A 27,790-nucleotide genomic window follows, 5' to 3' on the forward strand; every position below is an offset into this window, starting at 1 on the left:
TAATAGAATATGAATTATATTTCTACATAAGGAACCTATTGGGTCATTCTATGAAAAATCAGTGAGTGTGTTTAACTTGAGTAGAATCAGCTGATTTTTGTTTGTACAACAACTTTATCACATTTAATAAAGCCATGAAAAATTCTACCTTCTGAATAATTTGTGAGTTCTTAAAGTATGGATAAAGATCAAAATTCTAACATTGGAGCTAGCCACATTAAATTTTCAGGGCTGGAAAATACATTTAAGCATTGTTAAAAATTGTAGGTAGATCAAATGTGCAACCACTCCAAATGTCACAATTTAAAGCCAAAGTGTAATTTCTTTCTTCTTTTTTTTCTATAAACAGCTCTGCACATCTATATTATGGGATATATCCTAGAGTAACAAAACTCCATCAATTTAATGTGACAGACTAACAGACATAAGCATTGAAACCTTGGATGTTTCATCCTATATTTCACAGGAGGAAACTTCAAAAACTACAGTATGGGCTAAACTTTTAAGTATCATATCATCATATTGGAGAAATAGCTGGTCAGTACAATTTATAACATACAAAATGCCCTTCTTTGTATTTTCTAATGGTTTTTTCTCATTTTAAACACAAATGTTGAAGCGGTTGTTTGAGATTGAGTTAGCTTCTTTTTGACATATTTCATAGAGCTAAATTGTGAAGATTTAGTGATTTATTAGTTCTGCAGTTCCGATAGGCTGAGTCATCTTCTTGACAAATCTTTGTCTTACTTTCTTACTTTTCAGTAAAGACTGTAGGAGTGAGCTAAATCTGGACATTATATATATAAAATGGGCAGGGGTGGTTTGGTGTTTAAAAAAAACTATTACTATTTTCATTTTTTTTCTGTTAGTAAGATTAAAAATTAATACTCAAAAAGTGCATTATCATTGGAAACTTGTTGTTTAATGCCATGTATTCATTTCCCAACCCACAGAATGTGTGATTCTATATCTGGAACTCAAAATGTATATCCATGTATACATTTTGACTTTAATGTAATGTAATAATGTAATACGGTTGTACTGTGTGTCAGTGTATTTTTCTTTTCTTTCTTTTCTTTTTTTTTGCCTAAATGAACACTTGCCACTAAGTGGCACTGTGGGGCTGCAGTGTACACTGACAGTGCATTAAAAATGGCCAAGCCCCATACTCACATGGGAGGCTATATATAGAGCAGCTAATATCCAAACATAATACTCTTTATTTATAAAGAAAATGAATTGTTGCCAGGTCCCTACTGTAATTAAGAGTTGCTTCTTAATTTACCTACTTAAAAAAAGATACATTAAAAAAGGGGCCTACGGAAAGTTTCTATTTCAAGATGTGCAGAAAACATCCCGTGGAGTGTTTTCCATGGGATGTACTAGTAATAGAACATCTGCAGCATATCTTAGTGCTTTCCCTTTAATACTTCGTTGAATTGTCATTTGAATTGATCAGAGCAGGGACATGGATATTTCTACATTTCATATGAAACAATGAAATGTATACCGAGGTATGTATAAAAATAAAACACAAATTTTAAACAGTGTGACCATTGTTATTTAAATATAAGACCTCAGTTGGTCCGAAGAAAGACTGAAAACATGTCACTTGTTACAAGCACGTCTCTGCAGTGATCATTTTGATAAAAATAGATAATTTTCTTTAGATTTTGGATGCCAGAGATGAGCCAAAAATTTATGAGAAATCAAGACTTTATGAAGAAGAGCCTGAACAAGCCTTTATGATATAAAGCTGACCTGGGTAATATTTAAGGAAGTTAACCCTAAGAGATAAAGGAAACTAACAATATTGGGCATTTGTATTGATGTCAAAAACCCAATGTCTGATGGCTTTCCTACATTTCAGAATCGTGCATTATAAAATATCTTAGAATATATAAAGTAAAATAAGATACATCTCACTTGGAATTGAAGTTTAACTTAAGAACAATGTTGCACATAGCATATAGATCAATTGTACTTGAATACAGTCAAACATCCAAACAGAGCCACAAAGTTACCAGTTGCATTTTCTACTTTGATTGTGTGCTCAAGAACACTAGAACAATACAAAGTTAACTGACTTTCAGAGAAAGCAACTGCAGATTTAGCTAGTGCTTCAGAGTCAAAGTTTTCTAGATCAAATGAAGCACATAAAATCTGACATTCACTCAGGACCCCTGGGATTATTTTGCCAACTAACAATCATGTTTTTATAAATATATATGAATTGTAACAGTAATATTTAAAAGTGACACATTCATATTGTGTCAATTTGTACATATGATACCTGTATATAACTGTATATTTACCTTTTTAAAATTTGCACAAAAAAGAAAAAATACACACTAAGGAGAGTTATAGAGTTACATACATGTTTATACAGTCATATGAAAAAGAAAGGTATCACAGGACTGTATAGTCCTGTGAAAAATTAAGTACTCTTTTACTGCTAGCATAGGAATTAAGGGGTAAGTAGCAGCCAGGTGCTAATAATCAAACACTCATTAGGCTTCAATCCAGCAAAACAGTTTGCTGGATTGAAGCATTCAGTTGTGTTGGCACAATGTCACAATCTTCCCAGTAGTGGACATCCCAGCAAATTTCATTCCAAGGTCAAACCATGCAATGCTCAGAGATATTACAAGGATTTGGGTTTGTTTTTGCAGCCACAAGATCTAGACACCTTGCAGTTACAGAGTCCACCACCTCTTTTTACAAAAGCATTCTATAGTCAGATGTGAGGCCATCTGCCTGGCAGTTCAAGCATGTCATGAAACAGGATAAGCACAGCAGCAAATCTACTATGGAAAAGCTGAAAAACAAAAGAAAAGAGTGCTGAAACGACCCAGTCAAAGGCCAAACTTCAACCCAACTGAAATACTATGGTGAGATCTTGAGAGGGCTGTGCATAAATGAATGCCCACAAACCTCAATGAACTGAAGCAGTGTTGTAAAGAAGAATGGAAGAAAATTATTCCACAACAATGTAAGAGACTAATAAAGTTATATAGAAAAAAAAATTACTTTAAAGTTATTGGTGCTAAAGGTGGTTCTACAAGCTACTGAATGTACTTACTTTTTCACAGGATTGCATAGACCCCTGTGAAAACTTTCTTTTTCACATGATCATATGCCTGTATTGCATGCTATTACATTTTGTCCAAACTTTCCCATAGTATTGTGATTTTTTTGTTCATCACTATAATAATGTAGAAAAAATCTAGTATTGTTATACCCCCACCTAAAAGATAACACTGTTGTTATGACAATGTAATTACATATATTTACTGAAGATTTTTTAAGCCCTGGGAAAAGGTGTGATGTCAAAGGCAGGATGTGTTTTTGCACACAAGAAAGCAAAAATTTGTGTTTTTGTTTAAAATGGAAGATATACAGTTACCAGTAAGGATACTAGGGACACATCTTTGGTAGTTTTGGGGTTTAAATTACTAGTAGTAATTTATTTAATAGTAAGTAACTATAGTTAAGTCTCTTTATAATTCTAGTCCCTTTCTGGGTGAACAACTTACAGACTTACAGGTAATAGCTTGTAGTCTGAAGTCCATTTACAGAAAAATAAAAGTTATTGACAGTTATTGTTGTTCTTTGTTTGCACTCCACTACATTCAGATGGTTTGCACAAAATGTTTTAAATATCTGTCACCTCATTGTCTGCATGTCCATCACATTCAGTGGTTCAGGGAAACTGACAAGTCTTTCTGTGTACCCTAAACACACCCCAGAGTCCTCTGAGGTTATATTATAGTTGGGTTCTGTCCCCCTCACTCTTTGCTACTAAATATAGGCTTCTGAGCCATCTGTGAGAATGATTTTGTTCCCTTAATATCACCATCAGCAGTTTCAGCTGGCCAACAGAGACTTCTCCCCTAACTTTAATGCCCCCCTGCCCCCTCCTCAATCCCTATTCATACACTCAACTTCAACCTCCTCCTCCCGTCTTGATACGAACACCAACAGCCCCAACCCCCTGAAAGAGCTGCCATCTGAGTGCTGGTTGGGTTTTGCACTTCCCGGGACCTGGGTCCAGGCGAACGTAGGGTCAGAGGCACTGAGGGATTTGTAAACTTGTGATCGAGATCACCAACATCGGTCCCTCGGTCTCCTCTTCACTGTTTGGTATTTATAGGTCTGTCTTTCTTGCCAGGACAACAACAAAAACTCGGTAAGTGGATCTACATCCCACAAATCACTGTGTCCATTTGTTCTACCAATCAACTGACAGCTCATAACTGAGAGGATTTCAGTTTTGCATACTGCAAAAACCGTGAGAGGGATTTAACACATTTAACAATGTGGTCCCACTCATATTTCTGCAGCTGATCTTAAGGAGAAACTAATGCAAGACCTCAAAAGTTCAATAAATAAAAATGATCAGTTAGCAGTTTAATTTTATGACAAATAATTAATTGCAGATGCAACATAGCTATAAAAGTTCCTTTGCTGTTTTTAAAATTATCAAAGGAGTGGGTAAATGTGCTGATCATCTCACTCGGTGGGTGTAGCATATGTTTTATATGGCGCTGCCAAACCCTGAGAGGGGTTGGTAAATCTGAGAACAGATTTGTCTGAGCCTTTAATTATTTAAGGGAATTCAAAGACAGTGTTGAAAATCCTCCTCGTTAACATCCATTAACTAAACCAGTTTGTACACCTGTTTTGAGAGATGGCCAAATATATAGTCCGAATTGTTTTGTGGAGGTGTGTGTTCTTAAGGGTTATGTTGAGCCCATTTGATAGCCGAATGACGCCATTCCATGTCGCTAAAATGTCTTGGCTGGAAATGGCTTTTAAAAATAGCTTCAGTGGGTTGAGTTACAGCCAGTAGATGTGATGTGATGTTTTGCCACTTGACTGGGCCTTAAAGAAACTGGTGAGAGCTGAAAGTGTTGATATCTGTTCAGAAAGACAAAAACACTATGCAACGCACGCATATAATTACATGTAAACCAGATGCATGTCTTTCACAATGGATAGCTTGGCCTATGAGATAGAGGGAAGTTTGCCCACCTTTATGTTTCCATGCAAGAGACTGCGATAATATATTACAAATAATTCCATCATTTTTAATAAGCCTGAGGCTTCTGTCTCAACCATAACACGGTTCTGTTTACATTGGCACAGACTGCGTACAGATCTTGTGTCTCCAAACAAAACTGAAACACATATTGAGCTATATGTTTCCTTCGGGGCAGACATCTGTTTCACTAGAGAATGTAAGAAATCTGAGGGCACTGACATCCCGTTTGAACTTGAAAAATGAGGAGGGCTCTTGCTGTCAGTCTGTCTGATACATTCAGGTCCTGGGGATTCACTTTCAGGGGTGGTGGTAAAGTGTTGATGGTTGAGAGTTATTTTGTGACTATGGTGCAAATCAATGATAAAATTGAAGCAACAACACCCCTTTCAGTGCAATTAAAGCTTTAGAGTCAAATTGTGATTTATGAATTCCTTTGAATATAGATGTGTAGTGTGACATAGAAAATTACAACTGAAGGTATCAATTACTGTCTCTTATTTGGTTTCTATTTTTTTAATTTACTTTTTTTTCATACTAAGCCTCTTAAAGTTTTCTATGTTATTTATCTAGACTTAATCCCTTTCAGGAGTTTTTTTTCTGGAGAAGTTTTGATATTACTTAACATTAATTAACTTTTGACTCTTGAACATAAGGGTTTCATTGCTTAAGTATGTGTTCAGGTTAATATCATCACTTGTTTTATATTTTTCTAACCAAAAGTAATGTTCTGTGTTCTCCCCTGGCCCTCAAGTCATGCCTCTGGGAACACCTGCTCCCCTAACCAAGCGGAAAAAGCCCTCCAAGATCATAACTGACCTATCACATATCCCTCAGGATGGTAAGGCTTGCATAAAATGACGTGACTATGAAACCAAATTACCACTGCTCAGTAGAGCTCTTTCATATAAACACAGTACACAGAAATACACGGTGGTAAAACAAATATGGGGTACAAATATTAGAGAACGAGTTGCTTATTTGCAGTACAATTAAGTCAATCTACTTTACTAATAAAGGATACCATTCTTTAATGAAATGATGTTTATGAGTTAGTACTACTTTTGATCTCATTTACCAATGTTAGGGCCATTGTTTGGCTCTCACTTACGTAGAATATGAGTCAGAGCCAGAGGCATCGGAGTTTGACCTGGGAACAAAGATCAGGACTCCTAAAGACATCATGCTGGAAGAGCTTTCCCTGCTGAAGAACCGAGGATCCAAGATGTTCAGGATGAGACAGCAGAGAGTGGAGAAATTCATCTATGAGAACAACCCTGATGTCTTCAGTAGTGAGTCCATGGTGAGAGCCTAGTTCATAAACAAAACAAAGTCTTGTTTGTCATTGCAATGCAAATTTATTGACACTAGGTTGATAATCCAAGCGAATTTGAGACAAATAAATCTTGAAATAGCTTTGAATTTCATGAAGAAAGGTAACACCTGAAGAACTGTATCTATACCTTTACAATTTTGCTTTTGTTGATATAAATATTTGAAAGAAACCTAGTACTAGCATGCAGATGGTGATTATTTAAATGTAAAGTCACCTGGGCTTTAATAATAATCATTACTGATCGATTTTAACAGTGATATAAGAGTCTTTTTTTGGTCTTGAAGCAGATAAATGCCACACAATCATAATTCTAACTATTCTAATGCTCAAGTCCTGATCATTATTACTCAGTAAGTACAAATCAAAGCATTGTATGATGTATGATTGATTATAATGGCGATACTTAGCTATATATGGGGTGGCTGAAGCTCTGGAGGTAGAGCAGGTCATCTACTAATCAGAAGGTTGGTGGTTTGATCCCTGGCTGCACCCACTTTGCATACCAAATATCCTTGAGCAGAAGACTAACCCCAAGCTGCATGAATGTGTGTGAATGTTAGATAGATAGCACTTATGCATAGAAAAAAATGGTTGTGTGAATGAGGCAAGTTGTATAAACAGCTTTGAGTGCTCAGGTAGAGTAGAAAAGCACTATATATAACAACCAGTCCATTTACTCTTTCTTTCAGGACAACCTTCAGAAGTTTGTTCCCTCCCTGGGAGGTCAAGTGGGAGGTCAAATAATAAACCTCGGTGGGCATTTTGTTAGCAAGGAGTCTGGACGTCTGAATTTTGTAGGGCTACAAACAGGAGGAGGGGCCCCTGTGCCTCCCCCAAAGCCTGGAAGCAAAGGAGCAGGAGGATCGGGAGGTGCAGGTGGAGCAGGAAGTGCAGGAGGAGTTGGTGTGGGCGAGAAAGGTGGAAAAGGAGAAGGTAGTAGTGAGTGGTCTCCACTAAAAGGTTTGTCTAATTTCTTTTTCTTTTGGCCATTTGTAGTGCAATTCTGTTTTATGTACAGAAGGCTATTTCTCCAAAAATTATTTAAAATGCATTAACAAAGTGTGTTTACATCTTGAGAAATACATCTAGAAAGACAACCTTATAAGTTAATAAAAAATAACAGTGTACACTATATATATATTATATATATATTTATTTTTTTGCAAAATTACATACATCTAATATACACTGAACTATTCAAAATGTGTTGAATATTTGTATTTGCTTTCTTACTAAAAGTTGACCTAGAAGATAAACTTCAAACCACCACGACCAGCTGGTTAGTTAGCTAAGCTTGGCTTCAAGCCTGGAGAAAACTGATAATGAGCAACTCTAAACCTCATTATTTGATATGAGGTACTTTGTGCGTTTAATCTATACACAAGCCATAGTGCAAAAAACCCAAATAGGTTCCAATATGAGGTTATCAAGAAAGCACTGCAGGAAGTCGCAGTTTCTGGCAGACTGGAGTTCAACAATAGCCTAAGGCCAGTTAAAAAAGTATGCTGGACAAGTTGAATGGCCAGCTGCTGGTCTTATTGGGCTAGTAATGGTGTTTCATCCAATGGATTCACCTTTGAAGCAAACAGTCAGTATTTTGATATTAAAATACAAATAAATATCCTTTATTGAACCACCAGTTCTGGTAGTTTTATAAGTGAAAAAAAAATAGATCTTTTTAGCTGCTCCTACCCCTCACATTGTTGCATGAAACAAAAGCACAACTAAATTTAGAGAAAGCTAAAATAAAAGCTGTCTGTCTGCAGATAAATTGGTGGTTTATTTTGTCACAATCTTTCAATTTCTAGCAGCAATACATGCATAAGAGGGGCATTTCAATCATGCCACAACCTTTATTTTTAAGTTTTAGTTACCAGCACATGTGGATGACTTTCTTTACAGGAGGTGGAAAACATGATGGTACTAAGAAGCAAATTCATGTGAAAACCTACGTGTCCCCATGGGAGAAGGCCATGAAGGGTGATGAGACTCTGTTAGCCACTCTAAAAACCAATATGCCACATCCCAATGCCAAAAAGGAATTACCCCAGTACAAGTGTTTCAACAGGTAGTTCCCTTGAGGTCTGATATGTAGAAGATTTGTGAAATAAAAAAAGGAGCTTTAATTAACCTTTCACCTTGCTTTGACAGGAGTGCCATGCCCTACGGCGGTTTTGAAAAGGCCAATCAGTTTCTGAAATTTCAGCTGCCAGAAGCTGAGGCAACCAAAGAAGAGCCTGAACCTGCAGTTGTGTACCATCATGACATTAGCTGCAGGCCTTCATTCAATCGCACTCCTATTGGCTGGGTGGGCAGCAGCGAGCCCAGCAGCATTCACATGGAGACGGATGCTGTGCCCTTCGATGGAGAGACCGACGAGCTGTGAAAGCATATTCATACTGATTACTATGCACATACTCACACACAAGAATAACTGCATGCATACACCATAGCATGCACACACAAATGTTGAGCTTATAATTAACTATTACACTGATGAATTTGAATCTCCCAGTGTGGACAGTTAAAAGCGTACAAACAAAATGAGGTCCTGATCTTAACATGCTCTGTTGTAAAGCAAAAAGCTTTATTTGTTATGGGGAGATGAAACATCAAATGTCTGTTTGATAAGTTTATAAGTTGAGCCAAACAGTCCTTTAATTTGTCTGAAAGTTTGCTGTTGTAGGTGAAAAATTGCAGAATGTCCCATTGAGGAATGAATCATATATGATGAATAGATGATGAATGCTAAGTCACTCTTGTGCAGGCTGTCTGAACTTGTTACCATAACTGTTATCGCTCAACATTGTCTTTTTTTGTTGTTACAAATGTCTGTTGATTTGCTGCGCTATAAAAACCCAAAACTTGTTTAACTCAATAATGCATGCTGTTGCTGATCCCTTAACCAAACAAAACAACACAACACTGTTTCTCCACAATAAACTGTAACACTGTAAATAATTTAGTGCACTCTGAATGAATTCTTGAAATATACAGTATTTGTATGTACAATGTAAATTTCAGAAATGTTATTAACTATTTGGATGTCTGGGGGGAAAAGAAGAAGTGAACAAAACAAACAAAAGATCATCCTTATCATACCCATATCAAATTGTATACTCACTTGGCAAATGTCATGTGTGCTGAAACATTAATGGATGTATGACTGGGAACATTTAAGCTAGTTTACGCAGTTTAACAGTTCTGTATTTAATTAATCTTCTCATTTTTCATTCAAGAAATGGAGAGTAATATAAACAACAACAACAAAAAACCATACACACTAATGTCTACAGTACTATCTGAAAATTCCTGAAAGTCTGGAAAATACCTGGTAGCTTATAGTAAAAACAAAATAAGAAATCGTGAGTAACTGCTATGAGTTCGGCTGAACTTCCAATACTAAAAATGAAATCACGACTAAAACGTACGTACGTAAAAAGTACGTTTTCTATTACTTCTACTTCTCTAGTACTTCTCCAGCTAAGCAACTCCCGCACAATTGGGGGCAGTCATGCTCCAAAAAGTTCTAGCCAAGGAAAAGCAAAAGAAGAATGCCATACCTTTGAATGTTGGATACCGGGGGAATCTACTGTCCAAGCACTATTATACAGTAAAGTCTGCAATCTACAACAACGCAATGGACACCAGCCCAGTATTACTAGGTAACATTACGAAGTCTTCAACCGATGAGCTAGCTTAGCTAAATATGTATTTTGGTGGGATGGCTTACGGAATTTCCCAGGAAACCTCGAAAATTAATGCCCAAATTTGCACGTTTAAACATACATGCACCGACTTTATGTCAGTGGGCTCTTTTTAAGACGAAATACCGAGACGGTTTCTGGTATAGAGTAACGTTAATTTGTTTAGGCAGTTAAGAGGGTCGATACGTCATGGCCAGCAATCTCTGGACAGTGTTACCTAGCGACCGCAGTGCTAGCCTACGGATTAGCACTGACACGCACTGCAGTCGCTGTGCCTCCTTCAGTCAGTAGAATGAAAGAAAAAAAGAAAAAACACATAATTTCCCTCCACATAAGCTTCTGCTGTGTTTCAACTAAAGGATATATCTCAGGGTGTATTGAAGTATGTATTTAAAATAGGTTATGTGTGAAAATCAGTTTTAAAACTAAACTAAAGAAAGTTCTCCCACCTTTGTAGTCTTCTTGTTACCTTCTCTTTGTGTTGTATATGCACACCCAAACAGTGTATTAATTATGAGAATTACTGAGAAGTATCACTACTGAACTATTTACAGTGTCTTGTTGCAATTTTTCGTGGTTTCCTGCATTAAATTGGTAAAAAAAAAAAACTTGTATAAGCAGTACTGCATTGTTTAACTATTAATAACATGTGAATGCAAGATTTTCTTTCTAAAATATTAATATATTTACCACATGAAATGAGTCAGAACTACAGCAGATAGTGTCCAAACATAACTCTACTAGGAATTACAACTCTAATAGATCAAGTAATGTATTTGAGTAATTATCACTGTGATATTATATGCCGAGTGTAATTTAGTCTATGGTCATTTTAATTTTTTTTAGGTATACTATAGCGGATTGACTTTCATTGATGGCATCTATATCAAAAGCCCAGTTGGCTCCCTTGCCAAGGACAGAGGTCCTTGTCTATTGGGTGCTTTCCTTGGGCTCTCATCTCTACTCTTTCTATCAACTTCACAGGTTCAGCAAAGGTAAAGTAGAAAGATGACTACTAAAATTAGTTGGATAAAATGAGACAAAAAATGAAGCTGTTATATCCTGTTTTTGCCCCAGAGTATGAAGCGGGATTAGAGAGAGAATTCCAGTTGGAAAAGGGCCTTGTTAAGGGTTTTAAAAGGGTAAGTTCAGTGCTGAATTTATTGATGTAAAGCCATGTCTGAACCAACAGACTAGATTTTAAGACTTCATAGTGCGCTAAAGGTTTGTGGTAATTTCCAGTTAATTTTAAATTTAGAATAACAAAATAATAATTTCAATTTAATGGATGCATAGAAATAAAATACCTTAACAGATTTACATTGTTTAAAGCTGCTTTTGAACAGGTTTCAGGTGTTATAAGTGCATTGTTTTCTTTTATCAGGACCCTTTAGATTTTGAGTGGAATTTCTGGACTGACTGGGCTAAGCACTCTTTACTGTGGACTCTGATTGGTCATGCTGTCTTATCAAGATTAACCAGCATTTTTTACCCCAAGGTATGAAGCTGTTGCTACAGTAATCTTTAAATATGATATAGGTGGTACCGTTTAATCCCACACATTTTTATGTGTTTTTCCAACAGCTTAGAGTGCCAGCACTTGCGATATATGGCTTCTTAGCAGCCAGCAGTGTTTTGGGGATTAAAGGTGTGAGTGTGCTGCTAGTACATCTGGGCTTGTCCTTTTCTATGGCCCAGCTGCGAAAGCCCGCTCTGTCGTGGGCATGTAACCTGCTGCTGCTCTACACACCTCATATCAAGGAACTTCAAGACCTCCAGGTGGGTTGACTTGGCTTTAACTCCTACAATAAATCTTTTCCTGTACGCTTGTAGGTGTTCTGAACACCTACAAAGCAACACCTAGTTCTAAAACTAACACAAAAATAGTAACTTTGACTGCATCAACAACAAACCACAGACTGTTCTGCAAAAACTGTTTTATTTCTACATTGGTATTAGCAAACAAACACAAAGCCAGGTATCTGCCAGTGAGTGGTTTTTTTTTTTTTTTTGTCCCATCCAAACCACTGTAGAAACAATGGCAGACTACTCCATCTGCAAATATGAAGAGGTCATTGTAAGATCATAAAAACACAGTTCTTATTTTCAGGAGATTATATATCCTTTAAAATATGAAAAAAATCTTTTTTAACTGCTATGTCATGGGGTAAAAGGCAGGGTATATGCTGGGCAGTTTACCAGCCCATCACAGGGCTATATAAAATATATAAATAATAATATTAAACTATTTTTTTTGTTGTAAAAACCTATTGTTATTCTATAGCAGCACTTTATCCAGTTACAATTTGAAAACTTCCTTTATCCTTAATTCTTCTGTGATTGTTACTAAATGTCATATTTTCCAAGAACACAAGAGGGCGCAAAATACTAAGGGAACCATTTGGTCACTCACCTCCTTCCTACAGAATATCCACATCACATGGTTCAATTTCCTCCATGATAAATGATAAATAGAAATAATTTCAGACAAAATGCAAACATTTAGATTCATTTTTTAATGTAACTTAACCATTTCAGTATAGTCTACCTATACTGTATAAATAAATAGAATATATATTTAGTGTCTATCTTTGTGCTGTTACTACTAATGCAAGGATTTTGATGGAATGCGTCACATGTAATTGGCCTTCCCACTGTATTACACAGAGAGGCTGGTATGAGAGTGATGAGGAGCACTATCTGCTGCTCTTCAGTGTTGCTGTTTGTGGTCTGCGCTTCATCAGCTTCAGCCTGGAGCATTGCTGGAGCCCTGAAGACCATTGCAGTGTTGTGCAGCTTTGCTGGCTGTTTTCGTATACCTTCTATCATCCTTTTTTCTATAATGGACCCATTATAACCTACAAAAACTACATTGAGCAGGTAAGAGACATCAAAGCATTCTTCTAAATTAAACTGAGAATCAAATTTTCCTCTTTGTTTTTTTTTTATCTGCAAGAGACTGAAGCTGATTGGTGCTCCTGAGAGCAGATCTCCCTTTTACAGTACAAAAGAGCAGTAACATCACATATTCACGTCTTTTTTTAATCGGCTTATCTTTTTTTGTTGTAGTTTTGTACTTATCCTTATTTTATGTGTTGGCTCTTTTATTACAACCCTGAGATTTGGGGAGGGGTTTTGGGAGGTGAATAAAGATTCAGCTGGCAGTCCTTAACAACATGCTCTCTTGCTCCACTTACAGATGCAGAAGTCTGCGGAGGAAAGCAACAGGGATGAATCTGCCCTTAGTTACTTGGTGCTCAGATTAGGACGGATCATTTTGTGGTGGTGTATTGCAGAATACATGATCCACGTCATGTACATGCACTCCATCCAGTCTAATGAGACCTACATAGAAATTCTTCCTCCTTGGGCCTTAGGCAAGTCTTGATACTCTGTTTTTTTTTCCACCAACAGCACAGCTTTATTAAAATTTAAACTTTACATTTACCTGCTACATGTTACCACCACAGGATTATGTAAGTTTTAAAACTTTCTCATATATGTGTGTATTTGTTTGTATTTGATATAATAATTTATTTGCACTTAAGTTAAATATCAGCCCACTCGAAATTAGCAAGGCTGCCCTCTGACATGCATATAGAGTCAGATATACAGTTTATGCAGGTGGTTGTCTAAAATGTCTTGCATAAATTCTTTGAATTTTAAGCAAAAATTGGTAACATGAATTTTAAAACACCTCTTGGATTATGAACTTATGTCGAAGATGATATAATAGAGAAACACACACTTGAGTAATCCAAGGTTACTGGTTATATGTTAAACCTGCACTACATCTGGTTTATTCCAGAAACTTCTGGGCAGTTGTGTCGTTGCAATCTGAGCACAGTTTGCTTATTGACACAATTGAATTGGTGCCATCTAATCCTTCATTTCTTTATATTTTGCTTCCAAGAAGCCAGACTTTCTTGTAAGTGGTATTTTAAAGCAAACGTCTCAAGGCTTTCTGAAGGTCTGAAAGACTTTGTTACTATTGGCCTGTTGCAAAAACATAATTTGTTCCAATTTTCTTCGTTCACTATATGAAAAATGCCAAGTTTGACAGACATAAAATATTATTTTTGCAACAAGGAGATTCCTAAAAAGCTGTTCGCTAGACAATTGGCATATCTGAAAATGTGAAGAAATTGGACAAGTGGCCTAAAATCACTATACTGCAGATGAACAAAAAGGATATATCCTTCAGAAATTGGAAACAAAATCCAGCAAAGGACCTAAGAGATGCTTCTGGACCTGCAGTTGGTTCGTGTATTGTTTGCCAGAGCTTCATCAGATATAGTCTTAGTGGAAGAGTGGCCATTATGTATGCCAAATTATACAAAAACTGGACTGAAAATCACTGATCTTATCTTATGGATCTTACTGAGTAATTAATCCAAATTTGAAATTTTTGGTTTAAATCGTTGTCAGTATGTAGAGAGGAGATCAGGAGAGAGGTACAAGTGGAGGCTCTGTCATGGTTTGGGGCTGCATTTCAGCCAGTGTTGTCAGGGATTTTGGAAAAATTTATGGAATTGTGAAGTACAGTATATCAGATTTTGATCCACCATGCTGATCCCAAACATACTGCTAATGCAGTAAAAACAAGCCTGGATAGAAAACCATACATTAGAACACATCAGTCAGGGATTGACAGGCAACATCCAAAGACGAGCTTTGGAATGTGCTTCAAGAATCCTGGAGAACTATTTCTGAAGACAACTTAAAGAAATGACAAGAAAGCTTACCTAAGAGGGTTTATACTGTGTTGCATAATAAAACTGGATAATACCATGCAGATGATAAATAATAATAATAAAAAAGAAAATATGAAGAAATGAAGTTTAGATCAAGACTTTTGGACAATAAGATGACTGTAAAACCTGTGGAACAAATAAATCACATCTAATCCTCCTTTCCCATATATCTTTTGAGATTTGTTTATAAATATAAAACTGACCTAACATACGTTTGAGGATTATATAGAACTTTTTTACAATAAGAACTTTTCATTTTACCACCTACTTTCATCTTTGTCACAGGTGGTCTTGCTCTAGCTGTGGTCCAGTTCTTCTATGTGAAGTATCTGGTACTGTTTGGCCTTCCATCCATGCTCGCTACTTTGGATGAGCTGGTTCCCCCAAAGCTTCCCCGTTGTGTCAGCATCATGTACAGTTTCACAGGCATGTGGAGGTAAGACAGTGGAATCAATTCTGGGAAACCACAGTGATAGAATAATAAACATAGTACTATACTGCTCTTACAGCTTTGCTAAATATTCCCTTTACTAGAAAAGCTACCTTTCATCATGACCTTAAATTAAAACAAAGTCATTTATTGTCAAGTTTCAAAGTGGGCGCGGAAAATAGTTTCATTTTATGTTGTTAACAATAAAAACAACAGGTTATCTTACACAAGATCACCTGAAGATCATTCTTTCAGACTCATCATAATGATAAGCACACGTTAAGCTATTATTTTTAGGCCAATTGTTTTTCTTTAATTCTTAATCAGCAGGTTTGTTGCAGTCTTGTTTAGACAGCAAGGAAATTATGAAACAAACTGAAACCTTGTAGAGTGAAACCAAAAGCTTTAATAATTCAATTTTACTTGTGTGTCAGTTAAAGGAACCTGGATATTTCCGGTTTATTATTATTTTACACAGTGCTGTGTAATTGTAAGAAACAGGAAAGATGCTTTGATTTTTTTCTGTTTCGTGGTTTAGAATGTGCTTGTGTTGAATTATTTCTGTCACATTGAGCAGAAAAAATACAAATAAGTTGTCTTTTCACTTATTTTTTCAATTAAAATGAAAACTAGTCTAATAGATCTGTTCCTAGTTTATACTGAAGGGGTCACAATTGCTCAAGTTAATGAACATGCAAAGGAAAACGCTTGTTACACAGGGACAAGGAATCTTATTCAGCAGGTATTTCATTAACAAAAACAATAACACACTGAAGTGTATAAATAAGGATGAACATTTGTGCTAGAGTGCTGTTAGTATTTAGCCTTTGCCACTTCAGAAAATCTCTTTATGTATTTATAATGCAAAATATACATTCATTTGATCTTATCTATTACAAGCTTATACTGTGCAGTTATTTGTTGTTTAGCTCTTAAATGATTCACCTTTATGATCAGGTTTCATGTGTATGATGATGGCAGGTTTTACTTTATTTTTATGGGTTAAGGTTAAGGGTAGACAGTTGAAACAACTCTTCATATCTTAAAAATAAATCCTCCAAAGTAATAATCATCATCACCATGAAGTTAAATCTCTCTACAAGAGCTTATATCCTGCATCAAGGGACGCTTTACTGCAGGACCGTTTTAGCTTGCCGTATAAACTAGCAGCTTAGTATAGCATTGGGCAGTTTTTAAACAGAACAAACATGCTATTAAGTGCAAACCTTGAACATATTGCCGTCTGCAACAAAAGGAGCAACTCAAATTGGGTTTAGATCCTGGTTATAAATTACCAGAGTATCCCAGCAGTTTGTCACTTTCTCCCAGTACAATCAGTCTTGTTCCCAAATGTAATTAACAGTGAGAAATTCCCCATATTTAGAGTACAAAAAGCTGAGCTAGAAGGCTGTGGGTTGGTATAGCAGTAAAAAAAAAAAACCCGGCTGTGGGATAGACGGACCAGTGTGCTGACACTGATGCACTCCAATCGAGCCTCTGTGTGTGCTGGTCGAAATCACTGATGGATTGCATAAAGCTATCCATCAACATTGCTGATGAAACAACTCCAGTTATAGACTGAGCCAAATCTAATCTTCTTAATGACAAAGAGGAAGCACATAAACACAAATGCGCTAAACATACTTATTGCACAGGTCTCAGTTTATATGAAGCCCAGTGCTCAGCTGGCTCTTACTCAATGATATATTATTATTATGTAAATTTGTGACTCAATGTATTTTTTTCACTCTTAGGCACTTTGATGAGGGGCTGTATCGATGGCTCATCAGGTAAGAGGCACTTCAGCGATGGACTGACTAATTCCAATGTTAATGCATACTTAAAATGAGAAATGTCATCTAAATCAAGTAATGCCTCAAGAATATCTACCTATCTGCATCTATTTATTTGTCTGTCTTTATCTATGTCTGTCTTATCTAATATTTGGAATACTTTTGTATCGCATCTGTTATCTATTATGCAATTAAAAAGAGCTTATTTCCTGTGGGGCATTGAACTTGTCAGCTGAATAACCTTAAAAAAAACATGCCATTCTCCTGCTGCCTGCCCACATTTTTCATCATAATGGACAAGGATGCTGCATTTGCATGTAGGCTTTCTCATGATTATGAGGTTGCATGTTGTTGGTGAATAGTTCCCCTATTGTGGCGCTGCCCGTGCACCCTGGAGAAATGCCTCCTTGTTTAATATGTGCATTTCTAATTTGCACACTTGTACTTTGGACAACACACATTATTGGTTTGTTCGCTTTTAATGATGCACACTTGGCTGAATGCAGCCTATTGGGAGTTTATGGTTTGCTTGGTGGAGGCAGGTTGCTACATTTAGTCAACGCTACAGTTGCATGGTTGTCAGAAAACACAGTGGAAATGTTCCCCTGTCTTGGTTATTATTTGCTAATTGGGGTTTTATTTTTTTCTCAGTTGTGTGAAGGGTACAGTATGACGGTGCATGTGTACATCTACTTTTATGAAAGAATGCATATTAGAGATTTAAAATGGCTCCAATTAATTTGCTAGAGATCCCAAAATTTAAATTGCAAATGCAAGTTTCCATTTTAATTTGTGCCCATTGGAAATTGTTTTCTCCTGCTTAATGGCATCAGTTGCAATTATCCTACCGCAGATGCAAAATGATACCCATGACACAATGCCCCCGACGTTCCTTCTTGCAAAAGTGCTTTTAAAGAGGTTTTAATGCAGTTCTGAAATTCAGTAGAAATTGTCTGAAGAGCGTTAGATGAGTGCGTAGGTGTTAAATGATGTACTCTACATGACTCACTGACACTCCGTCTCCCTGGGCAGCTAAGTGGCTCATTCTTCGCCATTCCATTGCGCTTTTCCTGTCTGTGTGCCACCGTCTCTCAGGTTCTCCATTTCACTCGCATTCAGTTATTGCCCAACAAAAGAGCTCTCACTGGGTTATTGATTGAATTATTGCAGCTACACACGAGCAGAAGCATTTGATCTCACACCTTAGTAAATATTGGTTCCAAATATGTAAGTGGGGGAATAGGTCAGGTATGGTGCAAGGTCAGAAATTAACTTTGGTTTTTAGTGCATTTAAAGCAAAACAGATTAAGTGAGCTGCATGCCTACACAACAACAATAATATATGCTACACTCTTTAATTCCTAATGACAGTCGATAAAGCCTGTGAGCATGTTGTTGTCTGCACCACCTGCTTGGATTAATCAGGTGTTACATAACACATTGATTAATCACAGATTAATGTACAGCATGATATTATCATATTTTGAAAAACATCTGTTTAGAATCCATCTACATCCAAATGAATGTATTAGATGGATAGATACTCTGCATGTTTAGGTATTCAGTTTCCTCTGGCTCCGACACTCTGGTACCTTTCCATCTGTTTTCGCACCTACTTTCATCCTCAATATGGCCGAGCTGGCCACTCTATTTCAGGCTTAGAAAATGCTGGCTCATCTTTCAGGAACATTGATTAGCCACAGGGTGGCTGAGATAATGAGTTCCCAGCTCAGCAACACTGCACACAATGATTTGTTTGTTAAGTGTGTTGGAGTGATATAGCATGTTCAGACTCTTGTCAGTACCTCTGGGACAGACAAGGTTCTCACAGTATCTGAGGCAATTTTTCTTCACAACATGCTCTGCATTTGATAACGACTGAATGCTATTTACATCAAGTGTGCTATCACATGAGGTGCTATTTTTATACCACATGGAACGTAATCTAATCTAAACCACAAAAATGAACTGCAGGAGCTGTGCTATAGCTTTACTGTTTGATGAATTACCTCATGAGAATTGTCGCTCTTTTATTTAACTGTGTATCCTCACAGTTTATTAACTGATACACTGAAGTCAGAACCAGGAGCAAAAAGAAGTGCGCTAAAGTGTTGAATAATACAGAATTTGTGAGTTGGACAGTGGGTTAAATGTGTGTGAATCATAAAAAAACACTTAAAAACATTAACTCTCCTCCAGAGTTGTTAATAGGTTGATTAGTATTATCTGGTTTGCCTCTATTTTTGCAACTAGACGTCAAAGCCACGTTTAAAAGTAAAATCAGCATGACCGCGCAGTTTTTTCTGGTTCTGATTAATCCATCTTTGCATTGTGGTGCTATTTTTACACTTGCAATGTTTTGCATTGGTTAGTCTTTACACAGGATAGTATCCCCTTTTGTATTCTGTTGACACTGGATTACTGTTATTTTTATGTCATGTACTCGTGTTTCAGATACATCTATGTTCCACTGGGAGGTTCACGCCATGGTCCTCTTTGCAAAATGTTTTCCACTGGTGTTGCGTTCGGATTCGTCTGCCTCTGGCACGGCGGACATGACTTCTTACAGTACTGGGCCCTGATGAATTGGGCTGGAGTTCTGGTGGAAAATACTGTGAAGTCCCTCTTTGCCTCGACCTTTATTCACTCCGTAGTTGTAAGTTTGAAATCCACTGACAGTGCTAAAACATTAGATTTAAATTACCTACTGAGTCTTTCATTTAAGATGTGTGGATGTAATAAAAATCTCTCCTGCAGTCAGAAATAAAGAGGTCATATTATGTTATTTAGTGAGAGATGATGCCTAGAGAGGGCACACTAATTACAGACTGGAGACAAACTGGCTGGATCTTGTCACATCTAATTGGGAAGTACAGTTAACCTCAAATATTCATGTTAGTAAAAGCCTGTTCCCAATTGCTTCTTTGGCCATAGCCTTGGGAGATGGTTCATGTTCTCAATATAGTACTCATATCTGAGGGCACACCGTGAAATCCACCTAGTTTATGGTCACACAGTTCATTTGTGCCAGGTGCCTCTCTGTTCCTTCTGCCATGTACAATAGAAATGTCTTGTGGTTCACCTCTTAGTATTTATTTTTCTGATTTCCCAGGAGCAGAATTTCTCTGCGGTGATGAAAAGGCGATGCATCGCCCTTGTCTTTGCCTTCTCCACTGCTATGCTCATCCTTTCTAATCTGGTGTTCCTTGGGGGAATACATGTTGGCAGAATCTTCTGGAAGCGTGTCTTCATTCACGGTAAATTGCTTTCCACAACATTCACTCAGTGGGAATTGCGTGTGGCTTTATTTTGCAGGATTGTTTCAGCTGGCATTTGTACATTCTCCAGTGTGGATTATCAGTCATGTGCTCCTTTTAATTTGACAGCTGAGTTGCATTGTAGGTCATCACATGTTTGCCCTCAGCGATGAGAGCAGCTAAATATTGTTTTTTCTAAAGCAACAGAGCAAAGACAGCCAGTGTGTACTAGAAAATAAAATCGGAAATAAAATATAAGAAATCATTAAAAATTTTGCTTCTCTGTAGGTTTGTGTATTTAACAGTTTTTCTAATTTAATTAATCTGCACAGGCAAATAAAGAGACATCTGCTTATGTGGTTGTGCCAGGACCTATTTTTCTCCCAGTGTCTCTTTTTTTGGCTCATTGGATACCTAAAGAAAGATGGCAGCTCCTCTTGAAGCCTGTCTAGTTACGATAAGCAGTCTGAGCTGCACTCGCTGCTGGGCTGGGAGCACAGTCGGTACAAAAAAGCCCATCAGTGGATGTCACATCATCAATATTGTATATTAACCAAAACTTTAATGTGGAATTTAAATTGAGTTGAATATGAGTTTGCCACATTTTAGCGATATAAATGAGTAAACATAGAGGCTGATTAAAAGTCCAAAATGTAAATTATTATTCAAAACCGGCAAAGGTCACAGACAGTAAAGCAAGCAGCCCAGCAAAGGATCCAGAAGAAGAGCAGGCAAACGCTAAATCCAATTATCAGTCACAAACGAGACAAACACAAAAAGATAAGAAGGAATAAGACAATCTGGTAGAGATCTGTGGAAACTGGGGAGTGTATCTATATAAATACTGTTGGGTGAGTCGCTGATTTAACACAGGAGAGACAGGGAACAGGTGTGGAAGATGACACAGGAAAAACTAATAAGGCAGGGGCAAATAGAAAAAAAGTTACTGCAGGAAGTAAAACTTACATCAACAGAAGAGAAGCAGTGATTACAAAATAAAGCGAGCAATAGCTTGAACCAAAACATGACATTTATCCACTTATGAGCAGCGGTGGAAGCTGTACAACAACAACATTTCTACCCTGTAAAGTTTGTACAAGTGTTGGATGTTAGGAAACAGCTGCATAATTGCTTCATTCTCTCTTGCTTCCCAGCTCTTCCTTTGACTCTACTAACTCCTGAGGGAAATAAGTGAATCTTTAGCTGCTAAATGCATTTACCAGCCAGTCCCAGACTGTGCCAGTGTGCTTATGTTTGGTGCTGAAACTATGGTTTACACTGTGCTCATGAGAGCTGAAAAGGGTTGCCTGCTGTTTAAAATAGGATTTTAAAAGGGACTTGAAGAGATGACAGTTGTTACTAAGCTGATCTATGTAGTGCCGGGGACGTTTTTTTCTTCTTCACAATGACAGATTGTTGTTATCATTCATTTAAAAAATACATATATATTGATGTGAAGATCAGTAGTATTGATGTGAATGGTTTACTGTTAGATTTAAAGGTCGTGTAATATCATCCACGAATGCAGTGGCAAGATGTAAACTCAGGTGACAGATAAAGGGTAAAGGACCATCTTTCCATCTCATGCAGATTTTAGTTCATGATGTGCAGTGAGTGTAAATCCACAAACTGAAGCACTGCTTTATTCCTTTTCTTTATCACTATTTATTATTTTAGCATTTCTGTTTATACAGCCTGTGGGCTCTTAAAGTCAACCCTAAGCAGTCTGACAGGGTATTTTCCAGTCACCACTTAAGCTTCATTGTCACAGTAAAATTTTGTTGGAGGCAGCAAATGGTGCGTAACTTTACACCTCCTCTAGCACTCCTGACCTCCTTCGTGCTCACAAGACTGTAGTCTCGGTGTAAATAAGTTAAGAGGAACCTAAAAATAAGTGCATGGTGTTTGAAAATACCATTTCAGTTGTGAATTATTCAGAGCAAGAGCTGCGCAATAGCTGAGAATCTCAGTTTGCTTTTATGGTGATTTGTTAAGATCATTGAAATGCTAAAAATAAAGACTGGAAAATTAGAAATACATGATTTAACAAATCACTTAATAAGCTCGGTTCTTTCACTGATTACATGTGTTTTTGCACTTTAAATTGAGATATAATGGTTCCAGCAGAAACGCCTGAGGCAGTTACTTGTGTCTGCGTGTGTCCTCACAGGAAACCGCAGAGAGGGAGCTGTGGTTTCATTAACATGAGTGTCTGGGATTGTGAGTGGTGCAGGCAGTAGTGTAATTGCTCCCTGACCTTTCTGGCAAAATGTACAACAAACAATTTTCTGAACACACTGTGTGTCTTAAGTTGTTTGTGTTAACAGTGTCCCCTTGAGTCTTGCACCTGAAAGTCCCCATGTACTCTAAAGTTACAACTAAGAGACAGACCAAGTTTTAATTCAAGAGTACACAAGCACAGCAAAAAGTACCACTACAGTGTTATGTGTTTTTTTTGTTTTGTTTTGTTTATTGCACACACAAATGTGCTGATGACATCTTCACTGTTACCCAAGGAGTACTTTCTGTGTTTCATTTTTAACTGCAAATATTCCTTAAAGCTCAATTTAAGGCACATGAAGTCCTAAAAATGGCAGTATTTCCCCTTAGGACATTTACCTAACATTGGTAGAATTGCTGTATATTTACTTTAGGCAACAAAAGTGTGTTGTTCCCAATTTTAGCACATTCTGTTTTGTCTAAATAATAATAGTACTTTCTGGGAAGAGACACAAGTCCCTTCTGGGGTTGCGTCAGGAGGGACATCCAACATAAAAATCCTGCCAAAGCAAACATGCGGCGCTACCCACTGTGGTCGCCTTAGCAGATGACTCCACGCATTTCATTTTACCACAGACTTTTACACCAGATGTCCTTCTTAATTCAACCCTTCCAAGGATTTATGTCTCCTCCAAATCTTGAAGCAGAAATCTTTTGTGTGTTAGGCCAGGTTGTTAACCACTACACTGTTAAGCCATAGTATTAGCGTTTCAGTAAGCTAGTTTTTTAGTGTGCAAGCATGCTAACATTCAGTAAGTAGCACTAAACACATCTTGTATGTAAAAGATAGGGACATCATAAGGGTTCCACCTATCTGATTTGACTTTCTTTTCTTTTCTTTGTTTGTTTTAAAGCAGTCATCACTGTGATTGGGATAAGACCGTAGAGTTGCTAAGCTAGCAGTGGCTAGTTAGCTTTTGTTAGCTGGGTGAATCCATAATCCACTGATAAGAAATGGGACAGTCTCTTGAGTCCATAGAAAAATGACTGAGTGACTGTCAGCGGTAGGAAAACAATCACATTTTCCTCTACTTCTGCCTTTCTAGTGCTATTATATAAACAAAGAGGTGGAAAAAAAAAAGAGCTAACCTACAATTTTTAAGATTCTTTTATCTGAAAAGTTGTTCTGGTCATCAGTTGGTTTTATTTTGTGTTTAGATTTTAGTTGCCTGCAAAAAACTTTGCCAATAATCAAGAAGCATTGAAAACACTGAATACATTTTTAAAAAATACAATCAGTTCCAATATATTTCTGAAGTTACGTTTGGCTAGTAGTGTTTCTTTTAACTTTGCCTTTCTACTATGTTAGTTGTTGGCCACGTTAAAGATTGGATGACTGACTGGAGAACATATTTCACACTGAGGGTGTTAATGAAATGCAGATACCTGCAAAGGCAAAACACTGGGATGTCTTGGCTCACAATGTACATGCAAGCTAGAGGGGTTTAAATAATGAATAAACAGGTGAGAAAGGCTTCATAAAATGATAGCTTATGTGAAAATGGTTATACCCAGTGTGATTAATAATTAGTTCATATTTACTAAAACATCAAGGCTTTTCTTAAAGACGGTTGCAATCAGACAGAAACGCACTGTGCATACTACACAACACAAAACTTATCCTCTGTGCGCCATTAAAATATTTTGCATCATAATAAAGCTTTTCTGGCCTCAGCTCATGTAACCTTTTTTTACGCAGACAGCAAACTGACAGTACAGCTGTGCATAAAGCAGCCAGTGTGTATGTGAATTAGATTTTGGCATGAATAGAGAAGAATAGACCATTGAAAAGCATTGTGGGTGCAGGTGCAGGTTACTGAGATAATCTGGAGGCAGGCCAGTTGGGGAGCAGGTGCAGACAGCTGTCCTTACCTGCCTGCACGACCCTCGGAGAAACGGCTAAATATAGTAAAAGGAGGAAAAAACGTAACACGACGCAGTATGGCACAGGGAAATGAGCAAACCTACTCACTTAGCATATACTTTTAAGCTGCGTTTAAGCTTCATTCATAATTAAATAACTGACAACAACACATAGACTTCATTATCCAGATAGTTTGTAAATCAAAAAACATGCAAATATATTTGCTTTCTTTTTGTTTCAGGCTGGTCTACCATGGCCCCACCAATGCTAGCTTTCCTCTACTGCTATGCTCAGATTGGACTTGAGTGGACTCCTCACCCACCGTGAGTCACCTTGACTTAAGAGCAGCGACTGAGAATCCCTGCTACTGGACAGATACAACAACCTGCTGACTCCACTGCCTTGCTCTCACCAGCCAGAGTCTCACTGTGGTGGACCTGGCTCATAGCCACACAACCTGTCCAAACCTGGCTGAAGTACGGCTGAGCAGCCACTTTCCAAAACCCGCAGGTCTGCACAAAATTTGTCTGTAAGCTGATACTTACAGAGAAAGTTTTCTGAACTTTGGGTGAAATGTAAGTGTACCCAAACTGTAATAAAATGCTGAAAATTTAGGGCAGTCTGTAATAGCAGTCGTGAGGCAGTAAGCTAGATGAAATCACTGCTATTCTAAGAAACTGTAAAAGAAAATGTGGACTCTCTCTCTTGGTTATATGACTTTGACAAGGTATTGCTCGGAGTTGCAGGAAGCTGAAGAAAGTACCATCTTCCTGTAGCTCTCCACAAAAAACAATCAGATGTAGATGGCTGACAAAAAAAAAAAGCATATGCAGCTTCGGCTTTTGATTCAAAATACGAATCGTGTTGATTATCAGTTTATTACATCTGGGATGTAATGAATGACAAGCTGTTACAGCTTGTGAAATAAACACAAGCTGTTTTTGGCTTATTTGTTGTTACATAGTAAATCACCTTTCATTTCCAAAATGTCAACATAACAACTAAATTTAGACAAAAGTAAAATCTCATTTTGTTGCAAAACTCATCCGCCATCTGTCCAAATCTGTCAAGTACTTGGTCATCAAGGACTGTCAGAATGTGCCTGCTCAGTCAAAGCAATGCGATTAACACTGAGGGTTATGAAACAGCAGAGGAGTCCAATCCATTTGTGATTTACTGTAAAGCTTGTGTTTCAAGGGGGTTTTGCAAGTCATAGGCTGATTACACCGGTGAGAGTGACACTGCTGAATAATGTGCATTAGAGCTGATAGATGTTGTTGGACGTAAATAATGCCGACTGACTCTTTTTTTTTGAAGAAAAAACCATTTAGCAGTGTGTTTGTGTGTGTGTTGGGGGGTATTTAAGGCACTTTCAAATTGTATGTTCAAAGTTACACTGCCAGATTAAATGTCAATGTATATTACTCAATATTCACTCCATTTACTTCAAAAAAAAAAAAAAGGTATTATACTGTACATACTAAGAATAACTATAATATAGCCTTATATACACTCCGTGTTAATCAGTGTGTTGTTTAACTGTTCAACATTTCTAAGGGTCGTAATGCAAATAGCTAATCAGCTAATCACATGGCAGCAACTCATTGCACTTTAGCATGTAGACATGGTGGAAAAGGTGATTTAAGCGACTTTGAACATAGCATGGTTGTTGATGCCAGACAGGCTCATCAGGGTATTTCAAAAACTGCTGATCTGCTGGGATTTTCCCAAATAACTGTCTCTAAGGTTTACAGTGAGTGGTCCAAAAAAGAGAAATTACCCAGTGAGCAGCAGTTCTCTGGGAGAAATGCCTCATTGATGCCAGGAGTCAGAGGAAAATAGCTAGACTACTTTGAATTGATGGAAAGGCAACAGTAACTCAAATAACTAAGTCACGCAGAAGAGCATCTCTGAGTGCACACCATGTCAGCGCAGATGGGTTACAGCAGTGGATACCACACCAGGTGCAGCTCCTATCGGCTAAAAATGGATAACTGAGGCATCACAATTCACACAGGTCAATAGGAGGTTAGAACAATCTTGCCTGCTCTGATGAGTCTTGATTTCTGCTGTCACATTTGGATGGTTAAGTCAAAATTTGAAATAAATAACATGAAAGCATGTATCCATCCTGCACTTAATAGCAGTTCAGGCCAGTGGTGGTGGTGTAATGGTTTGAAGAGCATAATTTGGGTCCCTTAATGCACCCTGCCATAAAGGTTAGATTATGTGAAACTGGTTTCTCCAACATGGCAAGTTCAGTGCACTCAAATGACCTCCAGAGTCACCAGATCTCAATCCAATAGAGCGCCTTTGGGATGTGGTGGAATGGGAGAGTCACAACATGGATGCGAAGCTGACAAATCTTCAACAATCTCTGATGACTGTTTCCAGCACCTTGTTTTATTAAGGCAGTTCTGAAAAAGGCAAAAGGGAGTCCGATGAGGAACTAGCAAGGTGTAACTAATGACATTGATGGTGAATTTTTACTCCTGCACAATTGCCTCATTTTAAAAGCAAGTGAAGAAATGACACAGAGGATGAGAGGGATCTCTGAAACCTCTTCAGTAATAACGATAGGGAAATCATCTTCAGGCACAGAGAGTCACTGAGGCATTGCTCCAAACATATGTCTTTTTGACATGTGTTTGACGGCTAATATCTATTAAGTTTTTTTTCATTAATATGGGGGGCAGATTGTGAATTTAACTGACATCATAATGAGTGGTGGGAAAAAAAAATGTAATGACTTAGTATTTTATTAGAGAAGCTGACACTTTTTGAATACTGTGTTGTAGCCAGATATTTTTTGGGTGCCAGCACCTACTACTTCTGCCTCAGCTTCAATTTTAATCCATTAAAAATGTCAGCTCTGCTGAGAGGTTTTTGCCAGTATGTTACAGGCTTTAAATTTTCATATTCTAGACCGAGGAACTCCTTCAGCCTTCCATAAATCATCATACAAAAATGATTTTAAAACAGCCTTATTCTAAGGGTGGTGACTATAATGTATGCAAAATGTGGTGTGTAAAGCTAGTTGCCAAAAGCAAGAAAGATCTGAACGTGCCAAAACATAAAACAATTTATCTTCTTAATGTTTTTCTGAGTCACCCACTATGTCCCGTTGGGCCTGGTTATTTACTAATATTTTTTTAAATACATTATTAAATGTTCTTGAAACAGCAGATTAGTGTTTACTACATATTCTAGGACAGGGATTAAGTACATCGATTACAATCAGACCAACACTGTGGCTCTTTGATAAGTTTTGAAAAAGGTTTTGACAAAAGTGATCGTATATGACACATCAGTGTAATAATTGGTGAGA

General features: G+C 37.4%; 2 protein-coding genes across 3 annotated transcripts; both read left to right on the plus strand.

Annotated features, from left to right (window-relative positions):
- The first annotated feature begins 3,963 nt into the window (after positions 1-3,963).
- On the plus strand, positions 3,964-9,339 carry myoz1a (myozenin 1a). The gene is made up of 6 exons (XM_031746698.2): positions 3,964-4,189; positions 5,796-5,882; positions 6,157-6,344; positions 7,067-7,337; positions 8,280-8,445; positions 8,529-9,339. The coding sequence occupies exons 2-6, from the start codon at positions 5,798-5,800 to the stop codon at positions 8,761-8,763; spliced, it is 945 nt and encodes a 314-aa protein (XP_031602558.1). The 5' UTR covers positions 3,964-4,189; positions 5,796-5,797; the 3' UTR covers positions 8,764-9,339.
- Positions 9,340-9,923: 584 nt separating this feature from the next.
- On the plus strand, positions 9,924-25,886 carry hhat (hedgehog acyltransferase). 2 transcript variants are annotated; one of them, XM_031746777.2, is made up of 12 exons: positions 9,924-10,042; positions 10,931-11,079; positions 11,162-11,226; positions 11,469-11,582; positions 11,669-11,863; positions 12,752-12,964; positions 13,284-13,461; positions 15,124-15,274; positions 17,023-17,058; positions 19,516-19,717; positions 20,174-20,318; positions 24,704-25,886. In XM_031746777.2, exons 2-12 carry the CDS (start codon positions 10,959-10,961, stop codon positions 24,787-24,789), a joined length of 1,506 nt encoding a protein of 501 aa, XP_031602637.2. In that variant the 5' UTR covers positions 9,924-10,042; positions 10,931-10,958; the 3' UTR covers positions 24,790-25,886. The 2 variants fall into 2 exon arrangements, with proteins under 2 accessions (XP_031602637.2, XP_039477689.1); XM_039621755.1 differs by lacking the exon at positions 9,924-10,042 and adding an exon at positions 10,335-10,466.
- The last annotated feature ends 1,904 nt before the right edge of the window (positions 25,887-27,790 follow it).

This window comes from Oreochromis aureus, linkage group 13 (genome assembly GCF_013358895.1).
Source record: "Oreochromis aureus strain Israel breed Guangdong linkage group 13, ZZ_aureus, whole genome shotgun sequence".
NCBI classification, from domain to species: domain Eukaryota; kingdom Metazoa; phylum Chordata; class Actinopteri; order Cichliformes; family Cichlidae; genus Oreochromis; species Oreochromis aureus.